This window comes from Rhinichthys klamathensis, unplaced genomic scaffold (genome assembly GCF_029890125.1).
Source record: "Rhinichthys klamathensis goyatoka isolate OS25496 unplaced genomic scaffold, OSU_Roscu_1.1 h1tg000504l_1, whole genome shotgun sequence".
Taxonomy (NCBI): Eukaryota; Metazoa; Chordata; class Actinopteri; order Cypriniformes; family Leuciscidae; genus Rhinichthys; species Rhinichthys klamathensis.
The window spans coordinates 259125-284137 of NW_026606985.1; the positions used below are offsets into that span (position 1 = coordinate 259125).

General features: G+C 40.6%; 2 protein-coding genes across 2 annotated transcripts in view; both read left to right on the plus strand.

Annotated features, from left to right (window-relative positions):
• The first annotated feature begins 120 nt into the window (after positions 1-120).
• On the plus strand, positions 121-14831 carry slc25a20 (solute carrier family 25 member 20). Its single transcript, XM_056237928.1, has 9 exons — positions 121-332; positions 644-736; positions 3349-3476; positions 3908-3998; positions 4089-4206; positions 13055-13127; positions 13210-13319; positions 14042-14166; positions 14688-14831. The coding sequence occupies exons 1-9, from the start codon at positions 231-233 to the stop codon at positions 14748-14750; spliced, it is 903 nt and encodes a 300-aa protein (XP_056093903.1). The 5' UTR covers positions 121-230; the 3' UTR covers positions 14751-14831.
• Positions 14832-16268: 1437 nt separating this feature from the next.
• The window catches only part of prkar2ab (protein kinase, cAMP-dependent, regulatory, type II, alpha, B), a 28022-nt gene continuing 19277 nt past the window's right edge, over positions 16269-25013 (plus strand). Inside the window, exons 1-2 of the mRNA XM_056237939.1 lie at positions 16269-16635; positions 17239-17274. Coding sequence (XP_056093914.1) covers positions 16305-16635; positions 17239-17274 — 367 coding nt within the window. The 5' untranslated portion in view covers positions 16269-16304. The remainder of the gene's footprint in view (positions 16636-17238; positions 17275-25013) is intronic.

Below are 25013 nucleotides of genomic sequence, written 5' to 3' on the forward strand. Positions count from 1 at the left end.
GTTATTATACAAGTGAGGAGTTATTACATGGTTATTGTGCGAGTTATGATCTGCTAAGCTCCGCCCGTTCCAGTGCTGCGGTCCGTCGGTGAAATAGTTCCGGGTGTGTGTGTATGTGTGTGAAAGGTCGCGGCTGAAAACACCTGTCTGTTTGTCATTAGTCCGTCATTGTGCTTCAGACACACACACACACACACATCAGTCGCTGTCTGGCCCCGCACGAGCCGATCATGTCGAAGCCGCAGCCCATCAGCCCGATGAAGAACTTCTTCGCCGGCGGCTTCGGGGGAGTGTGCCTAGTGTTCGCTGGACACCCGCTGGATACCATCAAAGTAACAACATCATAGCTTATTTTCATTAGTTTGTTTAGTGTTCGCTGGATATTATCAGGGCCAAAGTAGTCCTTGCTGTCATTATATTATAGTGATTCACTTTGATAAAGGGTTCATAGTACAGTCATTTCTGTTTTATGTTAAATGTGGTCTGAAGAATCTACAGGAGCCTTTATCTGTTAGTTGTGTGTACGTGTTCTTGTCAGTGGGGTGTTTGAGATAACCCCTGGACTTGTGACCTTTGACCTGGATCTGTTTGTGTGGTCAGTAGTGTCTTATTGAACGGTGTGTTGTCATGTGGTCATGCGCAGGTGCGATTGCAGACGCAGCCCAAACCCCGTCCAGGGGAATCTGCGCTTTACAGGGGGACGTTCGACTGCTGCAAGAAAACCCTGGCGAAAGAGGTGAGTGTGTCTCACTGCACCTGTCTCACTGTATCCGTCTCATTGCACCTGTCTCACTGTATCCGTCTCATTGCACCTGTCTTACTGTATCTGTCTCACTGCATCTGTCTCACTGCACCTGTCTCACTGTATCCGTCTCATTGCACCTGTCTTACTGTATCCGTCTCATTGCACCTGTCTCACTGTATCCGTCTCATTGCACCTGTCTTACTGTATCTGTCTCACTGCATCTGTCTCACTGCACCTGTCTCACTGTATCCGTCTCATTGCACCTGTCTCACTGTATCCGTCTCATTGCACCTGTCTTACTGTATCTGTCTCACTGCATCTGTCTCACTGCACCTGTCTCACTGTATCCGTCTCATTGCACCTGTCTTACTGTATCCGTCTCACTGTATCTGTCTCACTGCACCTGTCTCACTGCACCTGTCTCACTGTATCCGTCTCACTGCACCTGTCTTACTGTATCTGTCTCACTGTATCCGTTTCACTGCACCTGTCTCACTGTATCTGTCTCACTGCACCTGACCCACTGTATCTGTCTCACTGTATCCGTTTCACTGCACCTGTCTCACTGTATCTGTCTCACTGCACCTGTCTCACTGTATCTGTCTCACTGCACCTGTCTCACTGTATCCATCTCACTGCACCTGTCTCACCGTATCTGTCTCACTGCACTTGTCTTATTGTATCTGTCTCACTGTATCCGTCTCACTGCACCTGTCTCACTGCACCTGTCTCACTGCACCTGTCTCACTGCACCTGTCTCACTGTATCCGTCTCATTGCACCTGTCTCACTGTATCCGTTTCACTGCACCTGTCTCACTGTATCTGTCTCACTGCACCTGTCTCACTGCACCTGTCTCACTGTATCTGTCTCACTGTATCTGTCTCACTGTATCCGTTTCACTGCACCTGTCTCACTGTATCTGTCTCACTGCACCTGTCTCACTGTATCTGTCTCACTGCACCTGTCTCACTGTATCTGTCTCACTGCACCTGTCTCACTGTATCCATCTCACTGCACCTGTCTCACCGTATCTGTCTCACTGCACTTGTCTTATTGTATCCATCTCACTGCACCTGTCTTACTGTATCCGTCTCACTGCACCTGTCTTACTGCATCTGTCTCACTGTATCCGTCTCACTGTATCTGTCTCACTGTATCTGTCTCACTGCACCTGACTCACTGTATCCGTCTCACTGCACCTGTCTCACTGTATCCGTCTCACTGCACCTGTCTCACTGCACCTTTCTCACTGTATCTGTCTCACTGCACCTGTCTTACTGTATCCATCTCACTGCACCAGTCTCACCGTATCTGTCTCACTGCACCTGTCTCACTGTATCCGTCTCACTGCACCTGTCTTACTGTATCTGTCTCACTGTATCCGTTTCACTGCACCTGTCTCACTGTATCTGTCTCACTGCACCTGTCTCACTGTATCTGTCTCACTGCACCTGTCTCACTGTATCCGTCTCACTGCACCTGTCTTACTGTATCCGTCTCACTGTATCTCTCACTGTATCCGTCTCACTGCACCTGTCTTACTGTATCCGTCTCACTGTATCTCTCACTGTATCAGTCTCACTGCACCTGTCTCACTGTATCTGTCTCATTGTATCTGTCTCACTGCACCTGTCTTACTATATCCGTCTCACTGCACCTGTCTCACTGTATCCGTCTCACTGAACCTGTCTCACTGTATCTGTCTCACTGCACCTGACTCACTGTATCCGTCTCACTGCACCTGTCTCACTGTATCTGTCTCACTGCACCTGTCTTACTGTATCCATCTCACTGCACCAGTCTCACCGTATCTGTCTCACTGCACCTGTCTTAATGTATCCGTCTCACTGCACCTGTCTTACTGTGTCCGTCTCACTGCACCTGTCTCACTGTATCTGTCTCACTGCACCTGTCTTACTGTATCTGTCTCACTGTATCTCTCACTGTATCTGTCTTACTGCATCTGTCTCACTGCACCTTTCTCACTGCACCTGTCTCACTGCATCCGTCTCACTGCATCTGTCTCACTGCACCTGTCTCACTGCATCTGTCTCACTGCACCTGTCTTGCTGTATCCGTCTCACTGCATCTGTCTCACTGCACCTGTCTTGCTGTATCCGTCTCACTGCACCTGTCTCACTGTATCTGTCTCACTGCACCTGTCTCACTGTATCTGTCTCACTGCATCTGTCTCACTGCACCTGTCTTGCTGTGTCCATCTCACTGCACCTGTCTCACTGTATCTGTCTCACTGTATCTGTCTCGCTGCACCTGTCTCACTGTTTCTGTCTCACTCTACCTGTCTCACTGTATCTGTCTCGCTGCATCTGTCTCACTGCATCTGTCTCACTGCATCTGCTTCACTGCGTGTCTCACTGCACCTATCTCACTGCATTTGTCTCACTGCACCTGTCTCACTGCACCTGTCTCATTGCGTCTGTCTCACTGCGTCTGCCTCCCTGCATCTGTCTCACTGCATCTGTCTCACTGCACCTGTCTCACTGCACCTGTCTTGCTGTATCCGTCTCACTGCACCTGTCTCACTGCATCATAGCTGTATGGTGATACCTGTCTGTCTCACTGCACCTGTCTGTCTCTCAGGGTCTGCGAGGGCTCTATAAGGGCATGGCGGCCCCCATCATCGGAGTCACGCCCATGTTCGCCGTCTGCTTCTTCGGGTTCGGCCTCGGGAAGAAGCTTCAGCAGAAAACACCAGACGACGCTCTGACGTGAGGCGCTGATGATGATCAGATTAATTGACTTATTATCCTTTTGAATTGGGGTGAAGCAAAATCATGCATGAGATTAAAAAGTCAAAATTTTGAGATAAAAGGTCATAATTATGAGATAAATTTGTGTGTGTGGTGTATCTGTGTGTGTGTGTGTGTGTGTGTTTGGTGTGTATCTGTTTCTGTGTGTGTGTGTGTGTGTGTGTGTGTGTGTGTGTGTGTGTGTGTGTTTGGTGTGTATCTGTTTCTGTGTGTGTGTGTGTGTGTGTGTGTGTTTGGTGTGGATCTGTTTCTGTGTGTGTGTTTGGTGTGTGTTTGGTGTGTGTGTGTGTGTGTGTGTGTGTGTGTGTGTGTGTGTGTGTGTGTGTGTGTGTGTGTGTGTGTGTGTGTGTGTGTGTGTGTGTGTGTGTGTGTGTGTGTGTGTGTGTCAGGTATCCGCAACTGTTCGCGGCCGGTATGCTCTCAGGTGTTTTCACCACGGCCATCATGGCTCCAGGAGAGAGAATCAAATGCCTCCTGCAGGTGAGAGACACGCATGTGCTTCACTATTCCACATGTGAACCGTGTGTGTGTGTGTGTGTATGACTAGTGTGTGTTGGTGTGTGTTTGCAGATCCAGGCGGCGACTGGAGAGGTGAAGTACTCGGGGCCGATGGACTGTGTGAAGCAGCTGTACAGAGAGAACGGCCTCCGCAGCATCTATAAGGGAACGGCTCTGACGCTCATGAGAGGTAAAACAGTGTTTATCCACGTTACAGATTATCCACGTTACAGTTTATCCACGTTACAGTTTATCCACGTTACAGTTTATCCACGTTACAGATTATCCACGTTACAGTTTATCCAGGTTACAGTTTATCCACGTTACAGTTTATCCACGTTACAGTTTATCCACGTTACAGATTATCCAGGTTACAGTTTATCCACGTTACAGTTTATCCACGTTACAGATTATCCACGTTACAGTTTATCCACGTTACAGTTTATCCACGTTACAGTTTATCCACGTTACAGTTTATCCACGTTACAGATTATCCACGTTACAGTTTATCCACGTTACAGTTTATCCACGTTACAGATTATCCACGTTACAGTTTATCCACGTTACAGATTATCCACGTTACAGTTTATCCACGTTACAGATTATCCAGGTTACAGTTTATCCACGTTACAGTTTATCCACGTTACAGATTATCCAGGTTACAGTTTATCCAGGTTACAGTTTATCCACGTTACAGATTATCCACGTTACAGTTTATCCACGTTACAGATTATCCAGGTTACAGTTTATCCACGTTACAGATTATCCAGGTTACAGTTTATCCACGTTACAGTTTATCCACATTACAGATTATCCAGGTTACAGTTTATCCAGGTTACAGTTTATCCACGTTACAGTTTATCCACGTTACAGATTATCCACGTTACAGTTTATCCACGTTACAGATTATCCAGGTTACAGTTTATCCACGTTACAGTTTATCCACATTACAGATTATCCAGGTTACAGTTTATCCACGTTACAGTTTATCCAGGTTACAGTTTATCCAGGTTACAGTTTATCCACGTTACAGTTTATCCACATTACAGATTATCCAGGTTACAGTTTATCCACATTACAGATTATCCAGGTTACAGTTTATCCACGTTACAGTTTATCCAGGTTACAGTTTATCCACATTACAGATTATCCAGGTTACAGTTTATCCACGTTACAGTTTATCCAGGTTACAGTTTATCCACGTTACAGTTTATCCACGTTACAGATTATCCACGTTACAGTTTATCCACGTTACAGTTTATCCACGTTACAGATTATCCAGGTTACAGTTTATCCACGTTACAGTTTATCCACGTTACAGATTATCCAGGTTACAGTTTATCCACGTTACAGTTTATCCAGGTTACAGTTTATCCACGTTACAGTTTATCCACGTTACAGTTTATCCACGTTACAGTTTATCCACGTTACAGATTATCCAGGTTACAGTTTATCCACGTTACAGTTTATCCACGTTACAGATTATCCAGGTTACAGTTTATCCACGTTACAGTTTATCCACGTTACAGATTATCCAGGTTACAGTTTATCCAGGTTACAGATTATCCACGTTACAGATTATCCACGTTACAGATTATCCACGTTACAGATTATCCACGTTACAGATTATCCACGTTACAGTTTATCCAGGTTACAGATTATCCAGGTTACAGTTTATCCACGTTACAGTTTATCCACGTTACAGTTTATCCACGTTACAGTTTATCCACGTTACAGTTTATCCACGTTACAGTTTATCCAGGTTACAGATTATCCAGGTTACAGTTTATCCACGTTACAGTTTATCCACGTTACAGTTTATCCAGGTTACAGATTATCCAGGTTACAGTTTATCCACGTTACAGATTATCCAGGTTACAGTTTATCCACGTTACAGATTATCCACGTTACAGATTATCCACGTTACAGTTTATCCACGTTACAGTTTATCCACGTTACAGTTTATCCAGGTTACAGTTTATCCAGGTTACAGATTATCCAGGTTACAGTTTATCCACGTTACAGTTTATCCACGTTACAGTTTATCCAGGTTACAGATTATCCAGGTTACAGTTTATCCACGTTACAGATTATCCAGGTTACAGTTTATCCACGTTACAGATTATCGACGTTACAGATTATCCACGTTACAGTTTATCCACGTTACAGTTTATCCACGTTACAGTTTATCCAGGTTACAGATTATCCAGGTTACAGTTTATCCACGTTACAGTTTATCCACGTTACAGTTTATCCAGGTTACAGATTATCCAGGTTACAGTTTATCCACGTTACAGATTATCCAGGTTACAGTTTATCCACGTTACAGATTATCCACGTTACAGTTTATCCACGTTACAGTTTATCCACGTTACAGTTTATCCACGTTACAGTTTATCCACGTTACAGATTATCCAGGTTACAGATTATCCAGGTTACAGTTTATCCACGTTACAGATTATCCAGGTTACAGTTTATCCACGTTACAGATTATCCACGTTACAGTTTATCCACGTTACAGATTATCCAGGTTACAGATTATCCAGGTTACAGTTTATCCACGTTACAGATTATCCAGGTTACAGTTTATCCACGTTACAGTTTATCCAGGTTACAGTTTATCCACGTTACAGATTATCCAGGTTACAGTTTATCCACGTTACAGATTATCCAGGTTACAGTTTATCCACGTTACAGTTTATCCAGGTTACAGTTTATCCACGTTACAGATTATCCAGGTTACAGATTATCCAGGTTACAGTTTATCCACGTTACAGATTATCCACGTTACAGTTTATCCACGTTACAGATTATCCAGGTTACAGATTATCCACGTTACAGATTATCCAGGTTACAGTTTATCCACGTTACAGATTATCCAGGTTACAGATTATCCACGTTACAGATTATCCAGGTTACAGTTTATCCACGTTACAGTTTATCCAGGTTACAGTTTATCCACGTTACAGATTATCCAGGTTACAGTTTATCCACGTTACAGATTATCCACGTTACAGTTTATCCACGTTACAGTTTATCCAGGTTACAGTTTATCCACGTTACAGTTTATCCACGTTACAGTTTATCCACGTTACAGTTTATCCACGTGACAGTTTATCCACGTTACAGATTATCCAGGTTACAGTTTATCCACGTTACAGATTATCCAGGTTACAGATTATCCAGGTTACAGTTTATCCACGTTACAGTTTATCCACGTTACAGTTTATCCACGTTACAGTTTATCCACGTTACAGTTTATCCACGTTACAGTTTATCCACGTTACAGATTATCCAGGTTACAGTTTATCCACGTTACAGATTATCCAGGTTACAGATTATCCAGGTTACAGTTTATCCACGTTACAGATTATCCAGGTTACAGATTATCCAGGTTACAGTTTATCCACGTTACAGATTATCCAGGTTACAGTTTATCCACGTTACAGATTATCCACGTTACAGATTATCCACGTTACAGATTATCCAGGTTACAGATTATCCAGGTTACAGTTTATCCACGTTACAGATTATCCAGGTTACAGTTTATCCACGTTACAGTTTATCCACGTTACAGTTTATCCAGGTTACAGATTATCCAGGTTACAGTTTATCCACGTTACAGATTATCCAGGTTACAGTTTATCCACGTTACAGATTATCCACGTTACAGATTATCCAGGTTACAGTTTATCCACGTTACAGATTATCCACGTTACAGATTATCCAGGTTACACAGGGTATCCGCGGGGTCTTGAAAAGTATTAAAAGGTGATAAATCAATTTTGGGAAAATTAAGACCCTTAAAAAGTATTAAAAAGTCTTATCACGGCTTTATAAAGTCTTAAATTTTGAAAGTATTTTTTCTAGGGATGCACCGAATATTCGGCCACCGAAAATAGCCCAAAAGTGCATTTTCGGAAAGACTTTTATCACCGAAACAATACGGCCGAAATGTTGTGATGACGCAAACAGAAACCGCGACCTGCACGTGCTTGTCTGAAGCAACCTTTTACTGTCTATGGAAGCAACATGTCTGCGGTGTGGACGTATTTCAGTATATCTGAACCCGCGAGGAGACGGAAGCCTTGTTTATACTTTCGCCTGCCTCTGCAGCGCGAGTCTCCACAGACAGCGCGCGTAACGTTACCTCTCCAAACGGTCGAGGCGTTTATACTTGACGCGCTCGCCGTTGTACTATTCTTTGAAACGACAGGGGACGACTCAAGTAACTGTCCTCTAACCATCAGGAATAGGTGAGAAGAAAGATAAACACGTGACAATGTTTATTTTTTAGTAGCCTACCACCACCAATACAAAAATAATCATGTAAAACCCAGTAAACCCTGAGATTATTACTTGTGACATTACAACAAAATATGTATAGGAATATGTACTAAATTAACGCTCTCTTAAATATTTTCTAATTTCACTAAACATATTTCATTAAGTTTCGTGTACATTTGTATTAAACATGGACCTTTGTTCATTAAAATGGCTTTTTATGCTAGTGTATGCTCATTTTTAAAATGTAATCAACTAATTTAGACATGCAAACTGGGTGCTGGTGTGATGAGAAGTTCGTGCTCGGCTTTGTTTTTATGAGAGAACATTTAATTTTAAAACCTTTCTGCAGGCCAGCAGATTATTATTTAATGTACACATGAGTGGGGTCAAGTTAAACATTTTAGTTTGAATTTTATTTTATACTGTGCATTGTGCTAAATAAATATTTGCATAATTTGTAATTGATTTATTCTTTGAAAATGTTAATTTATGCAATTGCAATGCCTTGATTTTAGTATTAAGTTTGTACACAGTCATAACCATAAATGCAATGGTACTTATAATTGGCATAATTTCTTTCGGTGTTTCGGTTTTCGGTTTTTCGGCCTTGGGTTCCTCTTTTTCGGTTTTCGGTTTCGGCCAAGAATTTTCATTTCGGTGGATCCCTAATTTTTTCTGAATTAGCTGTCCAACAGTTTGAGTCCCAAAAACATCGTAAAAGTGTGTGAATTTAGTGATTTTTATTTTTAAAAAAACGAAGAACTGAGGCACATGTCAGCATGATTGTTGTTGAGGGTGGAGCAAAGTTTTGTTTTGTTTTTTAATAAACTTTGCTTTAATTTACTATCCCAGCCTATTTGATTTTTTTTTATCAGAGTGGTCTATAGTCTTTATCACAAACTAAAACTGTTAAGTTAAAAGTATCACTGTAAATGGTTACAGCTTGAAGTGGCGGTGAGGTATTAAAAAATATTGAGAAGGTCTTGAAAAAGTCTTGAAAAGGTATTAAAATTAACTTCAAGATTCCTGCATATACCCTGTTACAGTTTATCCACGTTACAGTTTATCCACGTTACAGTTTATCCACGTTACAGTTTATCCACGTTACAGTTTATCCACGTTACAGATTATCCAGGTTACAGTTTATCCACGTTACAATTTATCCACGTTACAGTTTATCCACGTTACAGTTTATCCACGTTACAGTTTATCCACATTACAGTTTATCCACGTTACAGTTTATCCACGTTACAGATTATCCAGGTTACAGTTTATCCACGTTACAGATTATCCAGGTTACAGTTTATCCACGTTACAGTTTATCCACGTTACAGATTATCCAGGTTACAGATTATCCAGGTTACAGTTTATCCACGTTACAGTTTATCCACATTACAGTTTATCCACGTTACAGTTTATCCACGTTACAGATTATCCAGGTTACAGTTTATCCACGTTACAGATTATCCAGGTTACAGTTTATCCACGTTACAGTTTATCCACGTTACAGATTATCCAGGTTACAGATTATCCAGGTTACAGTTTATCCAGGTTACAGATTATCCAGGTTACAGTTTATCCAGGTTACAGATTATCCACGTTACAGTTTATCCACGTTACAGTTTATCCACGTTACAGATTATCCACGTTACAGTTTATCCACGTTACAGTTTATCCACGTTACAGATTATCCATGTTACAGTTTATCCAGGTTACAGTTTATCCACGTTACAGTTTATCCACATTACAGTTTATCCACGTTACAGATTATCCACGTTACAGTTTATCCACGTTACAGATTATCCACGTTACAGTTTATCCACGTTACAGATTATCCACGTTACAGTTTATCCACGTTACAGATTATCCACGTTACAGTTTATCCACGCTAGAGCTGCGCGGTTGGCGGTTACAGCCGCGGACTCAGCAGATAAACCGCGGATCGGGCGGATGACGGGACGAAAAAAAATATTTTAATTAAATTCGGGTGGGTGGCGGGCGGTTGAACCAATCAAATGAATATATACATTGTTAATTATTGTTATCTGACTATACCTACATCCAAAAAATAAAAAGTAAATCGAGCACACTTTGAAATAGTCAAATTTTCATCTAGTCGAGTCTATGCAGAGACTGCTTGTTGTTATCAGAGATGGCGAAGGAGCTGCGTGACAAACTTAAAAAAGGAGAATTAAAAACAAAGGAAATAGAAGGTCAGAAAAGTGTTGCCTGGAATAAGTTGTGGGCTCTCTTGATATGCGCCCGTTCGGTATTGTTTCTGGTAAAGGATTCCTCCAAGTGGCCCAGACATGATTGACATTGGAGCTAAGTTCGGTGCTGTTGACGAGGGACGAGCCTGTTCTGAAGACTCCCGTTCATTTTGAAAGCACGGGAAGAGAGCGGAGAGCGCGTCTTTTTCAGGCACAGTGCAATTCATTTTATACCATCAACAGGCCTAACCAGGGGCGTTACTAGGATTTTCATTTTAGTAGGGCTAAGCCTCCAATGAGGGTATCATTTTTTTTTTTTATAATTTAAAAAGTTAACGCTCACTATTAACCAGTTAACCAAAGGCAGGGTTTTATCATCACTGTTGTCCCAAATGTGAGGTAGGGTATAAGGGGGTTCGGGGTTTCACCCGAGAAAATTTTGATTTCTCTGATCTACATATGTGCATTTTAAGAAAAAATTGGATAACAGCTTTATAACCATGTCAGTGGGCAGCTGATTATTTTTCTCTCCTCCTCATCTCTTGCCCTGTCTCTTCCCCTCCTAAAGCTGAGCTTTGACTGATATAGGCTTTTCATTTTTGTCTGTCAGTGAAGAAAGTAAACATAGGGTCAACTGATAGGTTGATTTTGCCTATGAATCATTTTCTCAGACGCGTTTATTTACTGAAACCTACTAAAGCTAGGTATTAAATGCATTCACAATTTGTAGGCTACACATTCATTATTGATCTTATGCCTAATACAGGGCCGTAGACAGGGCTTTATAATCACAGAGGTCCTAAATTTGATGTTGGTAGGGGGTTCCATTTTTTTATTTGTCTGATGTGCATTTCAAGATGAAAAAAAGGATAAGAAATAGCTTTAAAACCATGTCAGTGGGCAGTAGATTATTTGTCAATACCTGCTCTCTCCTCATCTCCATCACTCTTTCTTTTTTTCTCAGTCTCTTCATCCCTTTCTCTTCCCCTAAAGATGAGCTTTTTTTAATATACTAAAGGCTACATTTTGTATTATGTTCTCAATATGTACACATTCATTATTAATCTTGTGCCTAACATGATGAAAACGGCTCTGTTAATGTTTCTTGTCGCCTCACAATGACAGTAAACTAATCATTACATGAGTCACGTTACATAGGCCTATTTACAGTTCAAAATGGCGAAATTAGACAAAACTATATTAGTTTGCCTGATTATTTTTAGTCATTCGTTTAACATTTACGACCTAAAAAAATGTCACATATGAAATGTTAAGTTTAGCTACTTACATCTTATCTCGCACTTGACCGTACGCGTCGAGTTGCACTGTTAAAATTCGCGCTCAGCGTCTGTGAACATAAAGCCCGCCTACTTTGATTTGATTGGTCATCTCAAATATTCTGACATTGACGAGCAGTGACAGACCAATGAGGCTCAGATGAACACACACACACACACACACGTCCTCTGTTTCTGACGCTGCGGATTGAAGATGAAGAACGCGCTGAATCCGATTATAACAAGACTGAACATGAATTTGTGTAGCCTACATTAATCTCACATTTTTAGGGGGGCTAGGCAGAGGTTTAGAGCTGAAGCCCCCCTAAAAAGGGCCTAGCGACGCCCCTGGGCCTAACAATCATATAATAAACTATAGAGCCTCGATATTAAAGAAACGCCGAAGTCACTATAGGCTTTTTCGTTGGTGCGCCATCAGCTATGTCTGCAAAAGACAGATGAAATCTAATATTAATAATTGATCCATGTCGGTATACACAGCCTAATATTTTATAATGAAAAATAGCCTACACAATAAAGACAGACTATTTACTTTTTAGCCTATTTATTAAATCCAGGAAATTGGTTAATGAAACATGGATTAAAATGAAGATACAATTAATACAAAACGGAATTCGCTTTAAAGAAAGGCTTTGTGCTTTATTGAGGCCTCTGTGAAAGTTTGAAAGTCTTTTAGTGCCGCTTTCTGAGTGTTCGCGTCCGTAATGGAGAACTGTCACGCCCCATACAATAGCAGCATGGTGAAATTATGTGCCAAAATGCGTTTTCTATTCGGCTACAATGAACATATTGTACAGTAGCCTATCAGATAAGGCCGAGGTGCGTTTAATTTAGGCTATTTGTTTATTTTTGTCCCTGCGCGCCGATCAGAGAGGAGTTCACTGCTGATATTCTGAGAGCTTTCTAGTCTCGCGGCTGTCATCAGCGGCGCCTTGTATCGGCCAATCAGCGGATGGCGGGCGGTGCCGTTTTGAAAATTGGTCAAAAACGCTGGTGCGGACGGATGGCGGACGGATGGCGGACGGATGATGAGTTTTGTGATGCGGATGAAATAATAGCCCATCCGCGCATCTCTAGTCCACGTTACAGATTATCCACGTTACAGTTAACTATTAAAAACATTTCCTTTAATTCCTTTAATAAAGCTGAAATGAAATATAAATATTAGTTGAAAAACTACACAAACATTAGACATTAGTTTGATGTGATGCTGATGATTGACAGCTGTCACTCTGTGTCTCAGATGTGCCGGCCAGTGGAATGTACTTCATGACGTACGAGTGGCTGAAGTACTCGCTCACGCCGGAGGGCAAGAGGTCAGTCGGGTCACATGACCAACGCTTATTACTCGACCCATCTGCGCGATCTCATGTGTGTGTGTGTGTGTGTAATCAACAGTCCAACGGAGCTCAGCATTCCCAGCATCCTCTTTGCCGGCGGGATGGCGGGGATCTTCAACTGGGCCGTGGCGATTCCTCCCGACGTGCTGAAGTCCCGTTTCCAGACCGGTACGTGTGTGTGTGTGTGAGTGACAGTGTGTGTGTGTGTGTGTGTGTGTGTGTGTGTGTGTGTGTGTGTGTGTGTGTGTGTGTGTGTGTGAGACAGTGTGTGTGTGTGTGTGTGTGTGTGTGTGTGTGTGTGTGTGTGTGAGACAGTGTGTGTGTGTGTGAGTGAGTGTGTCTGAGAGTGTGTTTGTGTGAGAATGTGTGTGTGTGTGAGTGACATTGTGTGTGTGTGTGTGTGTGTGTGTGTGTGTGTGTGTGTGAGAGTGTGTGTGTGTGTGTGTGTGTGTGTGAGTGACATTGTGTGTGTGTGTGTGTGTGTGTGTGTGTGTGTGTGTGTGTGTGTGTGAGTGACAGTGTGTGTGTGTGTGTGTGTGTCTGAGTGACAGTATTTGTGTGAGTGACTGTGTGTGTGTGTGTGTGTGTGTGTGTGTGTGTGTGTGTGTGTGTGTGTGTGTGAGTGAGTGACAGTATTTGTGTGAGTGACAGTGTGTGTGTGTGTGTGTGTGTGTGTGTGTCTGAGTGACAGTGTGTGTGTGTGTGTGTGTGTGTGTGTGTGTGTGTGTGTGTGTGTGTGTGTGTGTGTGTGTGTGTGTGTGTGTGTGTGAGTGTGTGTTGGTGTGTGTGTGTGTGTGTGAGTGACAGTGTGAGTGTGTGTGAGTGACAGTGTGTGTGTGTGTGTGTGTGTGTGTGTGTGTGTGTGAGTGACAGTGTGTGTTGATCCACAGCTCCTGAAGGCAAGTATCCGAACGGCTTCCGGGACGTCCTGAGAGAGCTGGTGCGTGAGGAGGGCATCGGCTCGCTCTATAAGGGCTTCAGTGCTGTGATGCTCAGAGCGTTTCCAGCTAATGCGGTACGACACACTCGACACTACAGGGGCACATGAGGGTCAAACCGCTCAGATTTCACTCCAAAACCAGATTTACTGCCTCGATTTTCCCTCAATTCTCACATATTTCTCTCATTGCTTTTGGTGATGCTATAATTCCATTTAAATGACCATAAATTAACAAATAATCAATACCACTAAATAATGAATAAAGACACATTTTAAAACTTTAAATAACTAAAAAAAATCTTCATGGAATAAAAAAATAAGATAAGAAAATAAATCCTCCTTTGGCAAATCATAATTATGAGATAAAAGTAAATGATGATAAATAAATAAACAAATTCCACATTTTATCTCATAATTACGACTTTAATTGAATGATTTTTTAATTGATTTTTTAAATGTAATAATGACCTTTATGTCACTATCGTGATTCTGACCAACCCAGGCTTGCGCAGGAAGTGTGTCCTGGCCGACTCAATAAACTCAATGATCCGCCCCACTTCCAGCAGGTCAATAACACAGTTTTCCCTTTCCCTCAGGCCTGTTTTCTGGGCTTTGAAGTGGCCATGAAGTTTCTGAACTGGATCGCTCCAAATCTGTGATCCAGAACCAGAAGTGACACCAGAACGCGGCGTACGGATCGGTCCCAGCAGAGCCACCCGACGGACTGTAGCACATGTTAATGAATGATTTATCTGAGAGGATTTTAATCTGTAATAGTGCCTTATAACAGACTGTGAGCCGATTTCTGCCTTCAGGGAAACTGATTGTTTCATGTAAAACCCATAAACTGTAAACCTCTGTCTGTACATGAGCACGTCTATTCAGACTCTGCCGTCGGCCCTCACGACAGGAATCCAGTACACAGTCAAGGCCTGTTTCTTTAATAGTTTTGTTCATTATGTTTAATTCTCAGTTATTATCACCTACATCATGTACATAAATAAATGTATATTGATCATTTTCATATGATGCTGTATTGATTTGTGTGTTTCCTGCCTCTGTCCTCATGTTATCTTACCTCTAAATCTATTTTATGTAATAATTTCAACTATTTATGCCAAAATTACAACTTAAATTTAATAAACCACGTTTATATCATAATTTCAATTAATCTCATAATTGTGAGATTTTTAATTTAATAATTAGCTTTTGTCATAAATTTTACTTTTTATCTCGTAATTACAACTTCAATTTAATAAATTGCTTTTATATCATAATTCAATCTCATAAATGGACTTTTACACAGCAAAATCCTCGGAGTTAAATTAACAAGTTAAAGAAACACTGGTCACCATAATGGTGACAAAACATTGTCAATAAAACATCCATATCTAATCCTCTGTTAATTCTCAATAAGAACTTCTGCAGATGAATGGCAGAAATACAGTAAATCTGGTTATTAATAAGTGAAGCTGGTAATGATGTTTGTGGAGTTGTTTAATCCTCTGCTGAGATCGAGAGATTCAATTTCTTCTTTTATCTTCAGTTGATTTCGTTTTTCTTTTCTTCAGTGGTTCTGCTTGTTAACAGCAGGTGTTCATCACTAATGCTCAATAATCTCTTAATTAATCACTTCATTATCTCATTACCTTTAACTCTGATTCAGAGTTGCGTTAAAACACTGTAGAGTGGGACCATATGTGCTCTGAGAAGAGTTAATTTAACTTTATTTTGCTGTGTACAGTGTAATTTGAGACCTTTTGAGATGGAAATGCTGATTAAAATGGGAAAGCATAAAACACAAGGTGTAAATGGCGCAGTGGATAAGACACATGCCTTTGGTGTGAGAGACCTGGGTTCGAATCCACTGTGAGACACCAGTGTGTCCCTGAGCAAGACACTTCACCCCTAGTTGCTCCAGAGGCGTGCGACCTCTGACATATATAGCAATTGTAAGTCGCTTTGGATAAAAGCGTCAGCTAAATGAATAAATGTAAATGTAAATGGCCGACCAGCAGTCGTGATATTTTTGAGGACAGTCAATATTTTCCGCTGCGATGGTCAGTGTCTATCCGTCAGGAGTCGATGGTTCTGTCCTCAGGGAAGATCCCAGTTAAACCAGTTTAGACGAGCTCCTGTGATGCAGAGGCAGCGGGAGTTGTGCTGTGGATCAGGGTTAGATGTGTGTGATTATTGACCGCTGAGGCGTCAGGATGAGCGAGAGGATGAGTGTGGATGTTCCCGCGGGATTGACGGATCTCCTGAAGGGATACACCCTGGAGGTTCTGAAGCAGAGGCCCGTGGACCTGCTGGAGTTCGCGGTTCAGCACTTCACCCGCCTGAAGGAGCGCAGGAGCTGCACGATCCGGAGCAGATCCCCGGTGACCCGCGGAGTGGCCTTCGACCAGGACTCTGCTCCCACCGACGAGGAGGAGGAACACGGAGAAGAGGAGGAGGAGGAACACGGAGAAGAGAAGGAGGAGGAGGAACACGGAGAAGAGGAGGAGGAGGAAGATGACTTTCCAGATGATTTCACTTTCAAAGGTGGGACTTATGAAGTTATGAACTGATGCGTGACTGTCTATCAATTCAATTCGAATTTGCTTTATTGGCATGACTGTAAATAATACAGTATTTAGCTTGGAATACATAGAATAATAATTAAAAAACAAGCAAACATCCAAATAATAGAAGAACATTTTATAACATAACTTAAATTTAACAGTGTAACAAAGAAGAAAATGTGTTCAACATTTCATACCACGATCTGGCGATAAACTATTTGAAACTTCCAGACTTTTGTCAAGCGTGATCAAAGGTTGTTTGCATACTCCTTTCCTTCTCACAGTTGTTAGTTGTGATGTCAGCTCTCAGTATATGCTGATGAAATATGATCCGATGCGTCAGAGACTCAGAACATGGTGAACTCAGTCTGTAGATGATCGGCACTGGCAATGTTATTAATGTTTTTCAATGATTGTATGAGACAGTGACCCTTATTTCTCTCTCTCTCTCTATTCAATTTTCATATTTTTTCTGTCTGTCTATTTGTGTTTTGTGTCTATCTATCTATCTATCTATCTATCTATCTATCTATCTATCTGTCTGTATGTATCTCTCTCTCTCTCTCTCTCTCTCTATCTGTAGCTCCTCCTCCCAGTAAATGCAACAGACGGGTATCAGGTAAAGTGTTTCTCCGTGTGTCTCAGGATTTTTTTGTACCATTGAGATATTATTATAGTTTTTTGTTTCATTTTGAATGTGTTTAATTCAGTGGTTTTCAAACCCTGGGTCGCGAAAAATGGGTCGCCAGTGATTTAAAATAAATAAATAATAATAATTCTGTTTTCTAATTAAATTAATATTAATAATAATAGCTTTGAAACAACGAAACAAACTGAATGCTTCTCCTGACATGCGTGTTGCCCTCTCGTCCTGCGAACCGGCTTGGGACCAGATTATGCAGAATAAGCAGGCCCTTCTCATTAATATACACAAATCACGCACTCGTTCGCTCCACCCGCAACACACACACGTTCGCTCCATCGGCCACAACACACTAACACTCGTCGTTCCTTTCTAGGAATGTCAAAATTAGGCTACTCAAAAATTACGTTCTAAAAAATCCCTCTAAAAAAACACACATGCTAAATTGGTACAAAAAATATGCTATATTCGAACTATTCGAACATCTGGTTGTGCATTACGTCAATAACAGGTCAAATTAATACAAAGAGACATAACTACTTGTTTAGGTAGTTTATTCAAGTTTAAACATATTTGAAAACGTATTATCTACACAAAAACAAGTAGCCTAAATCAACTAATGGCCAAGACCGCAGACCTCACTCTCGCTAGGCACTCTTTAAAGAGCAAGCAATTTTGCGTCTAATAGACGTCTAATAGCCGTCAAAACACAGCCCAGACGTCTAGGCTAAAACAAGGCTAATTTGGGGCTGTCAGTGAAAATCTAATAGACATCTAAACATAGCCCAAGAATAGACTAGTCATCAATTACACTACATATACATGTAATAGACAACAAAATGAGGCATAAGGATTCTTTTCACTCAAATACAACAGGTTCTCATAAATGAAAATCCATCCAAACTAATTGAATATAAAGGATTTATTTAGAACAATTATATTAAAAACTTAGACAACATTTAAAGGAGCTGTATGTAAGAAATTTATTTCAATTAATCATAAAATGGCCCTGAAATGTCACTAGACATTAAGAAATCATGTACATTTCAAATACTTATATCACTGACAACAGTAGTCTGGCCAGGATATTGTCATTTAAAAAGTGCAGTTGCAGCCCTCAACTGATGTTGATGTTGTCATGTTGTGTTTTGGTCTGATGCTCCACCCTCCACCTATCGACCAATCACGAAGTCAGTAATGTTGCGGCATCCGGGTTGCCAGCTCTGCTCTAGTTACCACAGCTGCAGCTTGTCACATTCCTGCTGGATCCTGCAGCCGATCTGGCAACCTCGAGTCAGGGGGGAGGGGGAGGGGATACACCACTCTACTGTAATTTGACAGTGATTGCAGTACTAGTTTTGGCCACAATCTTACATACAGCTCCTTTAAACATAAAAATGAACAAATAAAAAAATAGGAAAATATGTAAAACAACTTAAGATACTAAAATCTTTAAGAATTAATTGTTAGCTTTATATTCATAACCACCACCCCCTGCTCTCCCTGGTGCTTGTTTAAAATGACCAGAAATTGCATTTTTTATTTCCCATTCAGTCGCCGAAGGAAAGTTGGTCATCACTGCGTCTGCCAAATGAGAAAAAGAAAAAAATTATTGCTCAAGAAAAGCATTGTTGACAATCATTTTAATTACAGTCATTCACTTTCGCTAGGATGCACACTAGAGCTGGCCAATATAGAGTTAATGGAATATAGATTGAGACTATTTATATCAATATAGACAATTTATATCAATATTATTAATAAATTAATATCAATAATTAAATTAAGGCCAAAGTAAATTTCTAATCTTCTGATGCATTATGAACCATCCAGAGCTGACCTCTCAGGTCACCTGGGACAGTAGCCAGCTACTTTTATATCCCCAAAGTCAAAACAAAACATGGAGAAGCAGCATTCAGTTATGAACCATATATCTGAAACACATTCACTGAAAACTGAATGTATGCTGCATATTTTTATTATTTTAAATCAAGTTTAAAGACCTTACTGTTTGCCACTACCTTTTATTAATTGGAAAGGAAAAAATATTTTTTTTATATTTTTTTTCATGTTGCTGTTAAGTTTTATGTAAAGTATACTTTGAAAATTTGTATTAAATCAAACCCTATTATTTCTTACTCTAATCTAAAAACAAAAATATATTGGTATCTTTAATAATAATACAACTAAAATAGTAATGATAAGTTTCATAGTTTCATGCTTAGCACTTTGAATTTTAGATTAAGGGCACACAGTTCCAAAAACACGTGCAGGTAACGTTAACTTGTTGCAGAAAAATAGTAGCCTACTCTGCAATGATAATGTTAAAATGTCACGGTTTCTACACATTATAACAACTAACTTATTTAAACAATGAACATAACAAAAATAACACGCATACTTACAAGATCGAAGTATACATTTGAAGGTTTTCAGAGTGTCGCTCACCCGTTGCTCTCCGACAGCTGCCTCGTGTAAAATAAAATTGAAAATGGCAGAAATGTTTATCGCGTGATCTGGTTAAAGTGATCTAGTCGCGCAATGCGTAGAACCCCAGAGTGCAGTCTGGACGATGGGGCGGGGCGACACTTTTAGGCGGGGCGACACGTGTCGCTCCGCCCACCCCCAATTTAATTGGTTTATAATACAGCAATCTTATTGGTGTAAACGATTCAGGTCTGAGCATGCGCATTCCTTTATTATATGTACGATTTTGTGAATGATTTGGCCGTATCAAAGAAATATTAAATGCTAACTTTAATTGTATCAGTTTACCATGGTATTTTTTGTTAATATCTATTGGCTAATACTTTATTATACTTAAGACACAGTATAGATTAAGTTATTGTTTAAAAACGAACGCTTGGTGACATTACTTGTACTTCAGGGAGATGTTTTACATTAGATTAGTGCGTCATTCACTTGGCTTCTTCATATTTCTATCAGGATCGGTGGATCAGCACAAACTCGGGATTTTACGCAAATGATGATAATTGACTGTAAGAATGTAAGAAGCTGATTTTAAATTCTAAAGCATGACCGTTTTTTGTTGTCATTTTTTTTAACGAGATTGTCCAATGCTTGCATTATTTGGTACAAAGTGCAAATAAAATGTTTAATGGCAAACACGTTTCCTGGTTGATTACCTGTTCATACAATATGAGGGCCTATTGGTTCTGTAAAGCCCTATGTTATATTTTTTAAAGATTCATGTTTTCTAATAAGTGTCAACCGGTTATGTACGACTGTCTATCTGTGACTGTGACATCAGGTAAATTAAAAATCCAATTGTTTATTCATCCACCATCGCATTGCGTGTTCATGTTCATAGGCTACTGGATAAAAATGGTTACAAATATTAACACTCACATATAGGCTAGCTGCATAACCATAAAAAAAACACACTGCTATAAATCTGTGCAATTATAATAGGCTGTAATAAAATAAATAAAACACCCAGCAGAGAAGTGATATGAACATGTAGGACAATTGCTTAAGTACGCTCTTGAGCACATAGCCTAGATTATAATATTTGTTATAGATCAACATAACATCTGTTTTAGTAAAAAAAACACACACACATTTATATATATATATATATATTTATTTTCACATTGCAGCGCTGCACGGATTTTATTCCCATTGTACGCACATAACCCAATGGCCAGGGCTTGCTATTTGGTAGCCTGTCTTATTTGTCACCGTGGTTTTGCTTTAAAATAAAATAAAACACACTTTCGGATTTATCCTTTGTTTATACTGAAATACAGGGAATTATCATAACTTGTGTAAAATCCCGAGTTTGTGTTTATTCACTGATCCTAATGGAAAAACGAAGAAGCATAAACGAATGATGTAAAATTAAGGAGCTCTGCATGACATGCGGAGAAATATTGTCTAAATCAGCCCACATAGAAATGATCTCTCCTTTGATCTGCCAGTAATTTCATGTAGTCATGCTCATTGCCCACCAAAAGTGGCACTGACTTATCTGCAGGGTAAATTAATATAGTAGCCTATCTAGGCTAAATCTCAAACAGTGTATTATTTATCAGCAACATATGATGTCGCCAAGCCATAAAACTGCTCAATATTAAAGCTTACAATATGACTTTTTGTAAAGCTGCTTTAAAACGATGTGAATTGTGAATACATTTTGACAGTAACTTCATCTAACTTGATTCGTAAGTTCATCAAAACATTATCCAATTGATCGTTACTGAAATCGCAATTATCACTTAATATAGTACGGCCAAACAGCGTCATAGATAATTCATAAACTCGTACATAAATGAATGTGCATGCTCGTGCCTCAAGCGTCTATGCCAATAAGATTGCTGTATTATAAACCAATAAAATCGGGTGTGGGCGGAGCGACACGTGTCGCCCCACCTAAAAGTGTCGCCCCGCCCCATCGTCCAGACTGCACTCTGGGGCTACTCCGCAATGCCGCCAGTAGTCCCAGTAGTCATGTCTCAGTAGTGTTTCGATTGTGCCATCTAGCGGTTGAGAAATGCCATTGCATTTGATTTAATTTGAAATGATAGACAGTCATATCGTAGATTGTGTATGAATGTTATGTTTATGTGTGACAGGCAGCAAACATTAAGCTGTGTGAGCAAAAACATTTTTAAGACTAATATTCTTATACTATTTCGCTGGTATGAATCATGGCTATAGCCAAGCCGTACGTAGACCAGATTGCTTTGATTTCGCCAGGTGGGCTACAGTAGACCGCATATAGCCCGTCCAATTCAGAGCTGAATCGTGACTACAGATCGACCATGTCGTGAAATGACACATTGAACCTTGCAGATATCATTACAAATGCGAACATGATGGAATATCAACCATTTAATGCACTGCCTGGCAAAAAACTACAATTACTCAGTTTTGACTAAAAGTGGGCTACAATAGCCGGGTCTGAATACGAGCTAAATCGTGGCTACGCACAGCCTACATATATACAGGGCCGGATTAACCATTAGGGCAACTGGGCACTTGCCCAGGGGCCCACGACATCTAAGGGGCCCTGGGCACCAGGGGCGGAGTGGCAATCGGGAGAGTCGGGAGTTTCCCCGGTGGGCCGGTAGTGTTTCGAGGCCGCGAGGGCCGGTCTGATAAAATGTATTCATTGCAAGTTCGCCATGCGCACTTGTGGCCCAAGCGAGGGGAAGAAAAAAAATATTTTAGATAACGGAGCGTATATTTGCACTAAGTGCCTGTCTTTTTACCAAAAAGACGCACGTCACTGAACAGCTACAGTGGCGTAGGTCGTAGCGCGCGAACTGCTTGATAATATCTTTTGATGCGCTCGACCCGAGTTCGAATCCGCCTTTTGCCGAACTCTCTCTTCTCCCTTTTCCCAACACATATGAGATGTAAAATGTATAACCTAACATAAAGGTCTCTAGCGTTATATTTTGCCAACGAACCAAAATCGAAACCATGATATGGCTTTGTGCCTTTATAAAACAGCACAAGACTTTAAGGCATCCTGTGTGTGCTGGGTGATTTAAAGAAAAGTGCACTTTGCTCACGCGATCAGCATGGTTATCTGGTGTTTTCTCCTAAATAAAAGCTCAAGGGTTTATTTCTTGCAAGTGAAGAAATTAGGACAAAAGTATTTTAATTTTCCTGTTTTACAGTGTAATGTAGACTAAAATATACTTTTTAAAATATTCATTTTCATTTATATAGTACATTTATAGGCTATGGATTTTACGTCATAGGAATAATTATATAAATCATTATTAGATTATTATAATTATTGTTTGGCATCCTAAAACACCATTGATAATGTAATGTAGACTGAGACTCTCATAACTAATAAGATGTTTGAGCCCTCTTTATTTTCCTGGTACAAATCAATGCTTTTTCTTTGTTCAATGAGCAGTTCATGGGTTGAAGCTCTTAATTTTGATCTCTCAAAGAGCACCAGATTGATGCATTTAACCTTAAAATGTACAAAATTTTCTTGCGGGGGAGCATGCCCCCGAACCCCCCTAGAGGCACAGAGGTCCACCCAACATAGCTTTACAAAATCATATGGGAAAGAACGACCATTTATGAACTTTACTCCAGCATAGTACAACAAAGTTCCTTTTAAGTCAGTAAAACTGTAAATGCCATATTAAAATGTCCTTGGGCAAAATATACATTTTTGGCCTGCCTAATGCCGAGTTCAGACTGCACTATTTTCAAAATAATCGGGTCACTGTTGTTTTCACACTGCATGACTATCTGGGGTAACATTCAGTTGCTGCTGTGTTCACACTGCACGATGGATCGGCGACTGGAGGTTTCACACTGCATGACTTTACAAAAGAAAGAATCGCCGACAACTTCTGCCTGGTCCGCAAACTACGTTTCACAACCAAACAAACGCGAGAAGTGATAGGAAATAACGGAAGATCACGCGTGCGTGAGACCGGAGTTCTCGCGCGACACTGAATTTGTTATTAAAAATGATAGACTACAAATTGTCTGTGCACTGATTTGTAGCGAAAATGAAAAGAAAAAAAAAAGTTTATGCAGGAAATGGTTGGGAAGACGAGGGGAGCAAGACTGTGTTTTGCAAAGAGAGTTGGGGGTAAATAAATAGTTTTGCAAATGTCCTGCTGTTGCTGCTGGTCATGCAAATGTTTGTGCTTTGTTTCTGTTTGATATAATTGTAAATATAGGCCTATCTATTAAAATACTGACATTCTGGTCTATAACTCCTCCTCCCTGTATCTTGCTCTCTCATTGGCTGTCGGTCATCGCCGATGTAGTTTTCAGTCAGAACACATTCACGCAGCAGGATTGTGAATCGCCGACAGGTCCAGATATTTAGCATGCCAAATATCTCACGGGCGTCGGCGACTCGTCGGCGATTCTCTCAGATCGCGTCTTTGCTCATTCACACTGCGTGATTGTCACTCGCGTGAACGAGCACCGATTTGCCTGTGATTTCGGGCATTTGTCGGCGATTTCTCAAAACCTGTCGGCGAGCCAAAATCGGGGCTAAAATCGTGCAGTCTGAACTCGGCATAAGGGGGGCCTACAAGACATTGTGCCCAGGGGCCTCTGAACTCTTAATCCGGCCCTGCATATATAACATGTAAAATAAAGCAAACCAAACACTTTATAATCACAGTTGACTTTGCTTACATGATGGAATATCATACATCTCACAAGTTATTTTGGAAAAAAATAAATTTATCCAGATTAAATGTTATTTGGGCTAAAAGTGGGTTACACATAGCCGGACTATATCGGGTCTATATTTAACCGAGACGTTGAAATGACGGCTATTGCTTGCTGGGTTCTCTCTCTCTCTCTCTCTCTCTCTCTCTCTCTCTCTCTCTCTCTCTCTCTCTCTCTCTCTCTCTCTCTCTCTCTCTCTCTCTCTCTCTCTCTCTCTCACGCTCTCTGCGCATAACGGTTTAAATGAACAACAACAATAAACAAATGTTGAGTGCTGATCAAGAGTTTTGTGCAAGCAATTTAAGGTCGCGACTCTTGTCCCAAATATAGCAGGCTTCATTCAGTGATTGAAACAAATATTATTAACATTAATTGAAGTTTTAAAGAACCGACATTGAACGCCCCGAGCGAGCTGTGCTGTGGTAAACATGGAACTTTTCCTTGACATGAAACGGTAAATAATCAAACCGCAGTGAAGCCTGCGATGGATGGAACTGCTGTATCTAACCTACCTTATTCATGCAATA

Coding starts and splice junctions, on each gene's coding strand:
- slc25a20 (XM_056237928.1), top strand. CDS start 231: ATGTCGAAGCCGCAGCCCATCAGCCCGATGAAGAACTTCTTCGCCGGC. Junction 333..643: donor ACCCGCTGGATACCATCAAA/GTAACAACATCA, acceptor GGTCATGCGCAG/GTGCGATTGCAGACGCAGCC. Junction 4,207..13,054: donor GGCTCTGACGCTCATGAGAG/GTAAAACAGTGT, acceptor TCTGTGTCTCAG/ATGTGCCGGCCAGTGGAATG.